Source organism: Miscanthus floridulus, chromosome 4, assembly GCF_019320115.1.
Source record: "Miscanthus floridulus cultivar M001 chromosome 4, ASM1932011v1, whole genome shotgun sequence".
Classification (NCBI taxonomy): Eukaryota; Viridiplantae; Streptophyta; class Magnoliopsida; order Poales; family Poaceae; genus Miscanthus; species Miscanthus floridulus.
Window position 1 is genome coordinate 45096666 of NC_089583.1, and position 7919 is coordinate 45104584.

Here is a 7919-nt window from a genome sequence, read left to right on the forward strand (position 1 = left end):
CGCCCCGCTCGCGCCAACGAGCCGCCGGCGCCCCTGTGATCCGGGAGCCACCAGGTTTGGCGGCTCCTCCCCCTTCTCCACCGATCCCATTTCGTTGTGCTGGGGATGGCATGGAAGTTCGTCGCCAACTGCTGCCTGTTTTTGAAGTGTGCGAGGATGGCCAGCGTGACGGCTACTAGCCCTGCCGACGAGGCAAGGGCCATCCACGGCGGACGAGAGGGCATGGAAACCAGGTACGCATCATGCTTTTGTATCCATTTTGTTGAGGTAGCACACATGGTTTGAAATTGTAAGGCTGAAGCTGAAATATCCTCTTATCAGGAATACACTACATGAATCTGCCATGGACAACATCGGTGATGCTGGATATGAGGAGAATTTATTCTTCAATCTTGGGACCGGTGATGATAGTAGTTCTGAGGATGGTGATGATAGTAGGTTAGACGGTACGGATACAAGTTCTCCATCGAAAGGCAACCATTCCGGCGGTGGCGAGGCCAACTATGGAAAGGTAAATCAATAGCAATATAACTTTTCTACAACTGATGTCCAATGTAGTAATGTATGATGTCAAGTATTGAGCGAAACATTATCCATTTTCATTTGCAGGAAGCTGGCAATGTCGGTTATGACAAGGAAATGTTCGGAAGTACTGCAAATGTTGGGGACAGGTACAAAAAAATGGATGAGTTCTGAAGCATAGCAAATAAGACTTTTGCAAGTGAAGAGGAGGCATTCACATTCTATAATTATGCGAGGGACAAGGGTTTCAGTGTTAGAAAGGAGAAAGTGAGACGTAGCAAGCAGTCAGGGGCAATTGTGTTCAGGCGGTTTGTGTGTTGTAGAGAAGGGGAGCGAGATGAAAAATGGCTAGACAAGGAGGATTACAGCCGTAGACCACGAGCCCTAACTCGATGTGATTGCAGTGCATTACTTGATATTAGACTACACAGATCTCGTGGAGTTTGGTACGTGAATAATTTTGTGGATGAGCATAACCATCGCCTAGCAATGCCTGATGAAGTTCCGTTCCTATGGTCTCACCGGAAGATTAAGGATTTCCATAGAAATGAGATCATGTCAATGGAAGCTGCTGGAATCCGTAAGCATGTCATAAGAGATGTTCTTCAATGCAGATATGGAGGATATGACAAAGTTGGCATTGTTACTAAGGATATTTACAACTATTGTTCTAAGAACAAGAGGTCAAGAATCGCAGAAGGTGATGCAAGGACAATTCTAGTTCTCATGCTGAAGAGGAAGAACAGTGATCCAGATTTTTATTTTGATTATAAAGTCGATGATGACAATTTGCCACATCAAACTGATGGGTGAGTACATTCCAACACTGATCATCCAGTACATGTATTCTTCTACTGTCTAGTGTTATCTTATTTTCCTTCCTATTCGCAGAACCTTCTGTGGGTTATTTGTGCTCAAGTATATGGAGCTCTGGGATGGAACAAGGCTAGTCCGAGATTTCACACAGGTCAGTCAATAGCCCAACACTTGCTTTTAACTTAACATTCATTGTACTTATGTGATTGGGAGTACTGATGATGGAATTGTTAATCAGGATGACGTGCACATCTTTCGGATGAGTATGATTGCGGACATTATATTTTCCCCGACAAATGATATTGAAGAATCGAAATAGAGCATTGAAGGCATCATGCAAGCATTGAAGCGTTAGAGAATAGATATTTATTTTGGTCAAGATCCAGATAGTTTGGTGGCTATGTTCTATTGAGTTCATTTGTTACCTTATAATGGTTTCTTAGCTTCGTTTGAGACTCATGTCCTATTTTGGTTTAGAAATAAGATTAGGCTGAATGGTTTGTTAGGAGTTGGAACTCGAAGTTGCTGCTATTTGGTGGCAGATTTTAAATTCTTCTATCTCGAAACATTTCTACACTTGTGATTATAATTTGCCTTCAACCTGTGCGTTTGAGGCTCCAAGTTTATGCTATTTGGTGACAAATTTTAAATTCTTCTATCTGGAAACATTTGTGCACTTATTGATTATGCTTTGGCATCGACCTGTGCATTTGAGAAAGTAGCATTCAGGATGCAGACCACAATCAGGCGCACAGGTACAATGACTCGCCTTCAAACACATATCTTGTTCATCTACCAGCACTGCTCCCAGGATCCAGATGCTATACACATGCATCAACTATGCCAGATCAAGTCTCCTCACCTCCAAAAAAGGATGGCCTGGGAATCTTCATCATCAACACAGGAACGAATCCTCCACAAAATATCTACATCAAGGCAGCAATTGCAGACTGTCTTGGTGGTCATGGCAGAGGCACCAGCCATGGCGCTTGCCGCTGCTGTCACTGAGAGCCTGCATTTACACAACATCAACTTCCTATCTGACAATCAAGAACTTGTCAACTTCTTCGGTAACAGAGATAGGTCCACGCCACCTGACTGGAGGATCAAGCATCTCACACAGAACTTCATCAACTCAACAATGCAGAGAAACACAAGTGTCTTCAAGATAAGAAGAAGCCAAAACCAAACTACTCATACATTAGCAAAACAGGCATTTGTAGGGGTTCAATCCCAGCCAACGAGTCTATCATTCAGTTGTTCCAACAGAAGCCATGTTCTACAGTGCCCGTTAAGGGATGCACTGACCTCTGTAGTTACAGACTCTGTAACCATTCTATCAGCTTCATGCTGTTGAAATAAAAGTGTGCTTGCTGTCAAAAAAAGTTTAGATATCGATAAGAGGGAGCTCTTATGACCACGAAAATGCACATTGTAGGCCATGGCGTCGCAGCTGCGGGAACACAACAACATTCACATGAACTTTAGCTACTAGTACAAGGAACGGTAATATTGAGAGTATCTTCTGCTAGTCTGATGATTGTAAAAAACTTCACAATGATCTTGAAACGCTCCGTCTTGAGCCGCTATACTTTTGTTTTTCGTCTATATACTTCTCTGCTCTTACGCAGTGCAGGTGCAGCTCAGCAGAGCGGCAGGGGCTCGCCGTTCCACTCCTTGAGGCACTCGAGCAGCGAGTCGATGTGCTATTGTGCTTGCGCGGGTTGATGGCCACGAGCACCTTGAGGCACTCATGTAGGAGCTGCCTTCCAAGATGTGCTCCATGATCTGTCCCGGGTGGTGCTTCAGCTTGTGCCTCAGGTGGTCGGTTGATCTTAAATCACTGGCTCCAAAATTTTTAAAATATATTTTAAAAACTAAAGTTATTTGAACTCTATTTAAATTCCCTTCGTACTTATGCCATCGAATCGCACCAATAATATCTCCGGCCGTCCCCCAGCGTTCTCGCACGCGCTCCGCTCGACCTCGCCCGACAGCTCTCACGTGCGCCGGCCCCGCCGCCGCCGCTGCGGCGCACCGTGCCCGGACCCCCTCGCCGACTGTGGCCGTCCGCTCGACACCACGCCATGTGGGCCCTATCCCTCTGTCGCGCCGTGCCGTGGGTCCCACCTCCCTCTCCTTCTTCAACCAGCAGCTAGCACAGCACATCAGAGCAATAGCCGTCAGTGGTAATCACGTACAGGCAGCAGAGCCACGCTCGTACCCGTTGCGTGCCGTCCAGTCTCACTGCCGACCGGCCACTGCCGCACGTCGGGCTGCCCCCGGCGTCAACTGCGCCATCGCCTCAGCGCCACCGCACGTCGGTCGTCCTTCGCCCTGCTCATGCACGCCGGCCGTCCTCTCGAGTGCGGCTCTGCCATGGCGCCACAGCGACTCCATTGATGGTGAAGAGCACGCCGGTGGCACAGCTTCCACTTCCCCGGCCTATAAAGGACGACGCCCGCAGCTTCTCCACCTAGCAGCCGAGCCGCCGAGCCATCTCGCGTTCCCGCTCACCTTCTTCCTCCTCGCACCGAGCTTCCTCTGTTCTTCTCACGAACAGACCGTGCCCTCGTCGATCTCCACGCACAGCCCACCGCAGTTCGATTCCATCTACGGTGAGCATGTCCGATCCATCCTCCATCTTCCTCGAGCCTTTAATCGTCTTTTCCCCTTCCTTGCTATGCTCCCCATGAGCTTCAGTAGCCGCTCATGGCGGGCAAGCTGAGCGCAAGAAGGACGAACGCTCCTGTACTGCCTCCCAGTCTCTGTGAACGACTCTCTCTCCGGTGTCTATGTCACTTGTTCTTTTGAGTTGGTCCACAACAGCAACAAAAAGGGGCACTCGGACCAAATGTTGGTCGAAAGGCCCAAAAGCACCACCGGTCAATAGAGAACGTGATCAGCCATACAAATACCACTTTTCTATTATATCATTTTCAGAATTTTGTAATAGCCAATGTTGAAAGCCAGCATCTTAACCATACGAACTCTGATTCCACCAATTCTTCTCCCTAAATTTATCTAAAATCAAACTCTAACTCTCATATAAGTTTCATGATTTTTAGAGCTCATTTAAATTTATTATTTAATTATGTCTGTTTGTCTGTCCGGTTGTTTGCACGTATTTAGAGAACAAAGGGCACGAGCCAGAGAACGAGTACCACGAGTTCTACGCCGAGGACCCGAACTACCAACATGAGTTTGCCGAGGACGCCGACGGAGGCAAGTCCAATCTAATCCCTTTTAATGCATATTGATCCCATTTTTAAACACAACTCGTAGAAGCCGTTTTAAATATTGCATGTACAATATATGCACGAAGTATTTTCGCTGCTTAGCTAAATCCGTTTGAATAGCCACGAAGTATTTTCGCTGCTTAGCTAAATCCGTTTGAATAGCCATCCTTGCATCGATATTACCGATAAATGTCTTGTTCAAACCTAGAAATAAATAATATGCTATGATGAAATATCGTTATGTAGTATCCTTAGGACTTGGTACCCATCATGTATACTCATCACTATGATTTCTCAAATGCAATGATTTTAAATAAAAACTGTGTGAATGGTGAGGATAAGTTGTGGGTATTGTGAAAGGGTTAATGAACAAGTTATAGATGGTGATTACCCTAGAGATGGGGCGGATCGGATCCCTTTTGTGGGATGCCGTGGTGCTGTGGCTTGTACCTTTTGTGGTTAAGCGTGAAGATATCCGCCTTGTCTCAATTAAGGAGATGATTCATCTCACCTAACTCATTATCTGAGAACCACTCAACCTTGTATGTGGCAAGGCTTAGTCTAAATCTCCCTAGTTGGTATGGCAATCACCTGGAGGTAGGTGTACAACGGGACACTAAGAGATGTATGTGGAAACTGAGGAATTGTATGTAATGTAATGAGCTCTATAAATTATTGTGTTATGATATTGTTGCCTTAGTGTGCTCGTGGTGAGCGCCAGTATTCAGCTATGGAGGGTAATGGCTTTGATGAATCTATGCTTGCACGACAGTGTTAAGTTACGGTATCCTACATGTGGTGAAAATGTACAACCTCTGCAGAGTGTAAAATCTATCTAGATAGCCATGTCCACGGTCTTGGACGGGTTAGAGTTTGGTTTCAACAACTAGATGGGTTGGGATGAGTGGAAACATGAGCGTGTGTGTGATTTTAGAAATGAATGGTTAACGGCCATGTGTTGTGGGAACAAAGGGTTCAGCAACACTTAAAATTGTGACAAACCCCTTTTTCAGAATTACTCTTATATATACGAAAAATAGATGACTTTTGCAAATGTATTTATGAAATGAAACCCTGCATGTGTCTAAAGATAGCTTTATGCAAATAAAATCAAGCCCTATCCTTGATATATCCATATGCATGTACTGTTATCCCCTTCCGTAGGGTAAGGTTGGACTTGTTGAGTACTTTGCACTCACCCTTGCTTTGTTGAACAGAGGAAGATCCGGACTTCAATCCCGAAGCTGTGTTCGAGTAAGGTCGTGTCTGCACCCAACTAAGCCTGTGGCATTGGGACCCGTCAGATGTTTGACTACGATTCTTTTTATTTCTGGGTCTGTTGGACCTATATTATGTTCTGGTTACTTCTAATCGTGGCATGTCTTTATTGCCCACGTTTGTCGAGACTTTTGTATTGAGACTTATCTGATGTAATAAATGTGTTACTAGTCTCCTGAGACTAGTATTGTATCACATTTGAGTTCCTGGATGACTAGGGACACTTCATCAGTGAAGTTCGGCTTGCCGGTCATGACCTCCTAGAACACCGCGGAGATGACCTTGGCCATGATGGCGAGCACGTTGGCCTCAAAGAGCACGATGGACGCAAGGCCAGAGCCCACAGTGGTGCCGTTGACCATGGCGAGACCTTCCTTGGTCTACAGCTCGAAGAAGTCGTGCTCGATGCTGGCGATCTTGAACGCCTCGACGGCATCCACCATCCCGCTATTGAAGGCCACCACGACGGAGTTCTAGCGGCCCGTGATGAGGCCAACAATGTAGGAGAAAGGGACGAGGTCGCCCGACACGGTGATGATGCCCCGCAGCGGCAGGCACGGCGTGATGTTCGCGTTGAGCAGCTTCGCGATGGCCTTGAGGATCTCAAAGCATATGTCGGAGTAGCCCTGCCGGAGCTCCCTAGTGAAGAGTGACTCGGGCGCCTTCACCTCCTCTTTCCCCCTTCCTTCCCTCCCCGTCGACGCCGGTGCGGCACCTCACGACGCAGAGGCGCAACCGCGTGGATGGTTGTAGCGAAGGGGACGTGGCGGAGGCCGACGGCGGGCGGGTGGCACGGGTCTCCTCATGGTCGGCGCTGCCGAACCTGACGGCGCCCGTTTCACAGGGGAGCGTGCGGCTCATCTGCGCGAGGGCAGAGAGAGATGGGATCAGATCAGCTGGTGGCATGGCGTCTTCTTCGTCAACATCCTTGGCAGCGTCGCACTGGTCCTTGTGGCAAAGCTCGAAGAAATGGGATCGGGATGGGATCGACGAGAGGAGTAGCGAGCGCGGAGCGACGGCTGTGGTGGTCGAAGGCTTGGTCGGAGGCGAGGTGGGGGCGATGGGGGTGCGGTGGCCGGAGGCATGGCCACCGCTGCTCGGGAATCGTCGGGGCAAGGGACTGGAGGAGGTGCCGTCGCTGCTCGGTAATGGAGCAGGTACTCGCGCATCGCGGTATGTTTGGCGATGGCGTTTGAGACGGAATAACGGAGCAGAGCATTAGGGCTGGATATGGGCCTGGGCTTGGATGGGCCTGGCCCAGGCGGGACCCCTATTACAATATAATGTAAAATAATTAATTTGTTTAATTAGCTGTTTTAAGATTCGTGCCATTTTTTTAAAAGGGAGTACCAGAGCAGCTGCCTTAAGACATTAAGTCGGCTTGTAATAAAAATTACTCCCTCCGTCCAAATTTAAGTGCACGTTTGCACTTCAGATTTTTTTCCAAAAATAATCAGTTCGTATAGGGTCTCAGACCTAGTCTGTACAAAGGAGTAGTAACTGCCATCGGCAATCAGCTGTGGACCATGTTCCAACAAACAAAATAAAAAAATTGCTAAATTCTTCTGTCCACTCATTCACTTCATCGTTCTCATCTCAGTGAGGCCCCGTACAGGCTTTCAGAACCCACGCCGGAGCATGTCAGCCTTTTGCAGAGGGTTCATACGGGCAGCAGCATCATTTGTCACGTGCACTAAGGCTCTCATTCAAAATGCAGAAGTGCAAATAAAATGGGACGAAGGGAGTACTCATTTATTTAATATAATAGCATTGTTCTATTATTCATTTATTTAATATAATAGCATTGTTCTATTATTCACTTATAACATAAAAAACGGGTGTGACAGCAAGTTTGGCTGTAGGTCATATGGCTAGTTATAGGGACAAAGCTACATCGATCTCTAGGTATGCCTAGGAGTAACCAACATTTTTTCCCCCTAAAACTCTAGTAAATGAGGAAGTATATACATGTGAATATAACCAAGGATGGCTCCACTATGATGCCCTACATCCTCAAGAACGAGGAAATATTGCTTCTAAGGTGTTGGAAATTTTGGGGTTGGA

General features: G+C 47.1%; 1 protein-coding gene across 1 annotated transcript; it reads left to right on the forward strand.

The window, feature by feature from the left end:
- The first annotated feature begins 337 nt into the window (after positions 1-337).
- On the forward strand, positions 338-1938 carry LOC136551445 (uncharacterized). The gene is made up of 5 exons (XM_066542997.1): positions 338-511; positions 610-671; positions 1137-1331; positions 1414-1489; positions 1577-1938. Exons 1-5 carry the CDS (start codon positions 344-346, stop codon positions 1655-1657), a joined length of 582 nt encoding a protein of 193 aa, XP_066399094.1. The 5' UTR covers positions 338-343; the 3' UTR covers positions 1658-1938.
- Positions 1939-7919: the final 5981 nt, after the last annotated feature.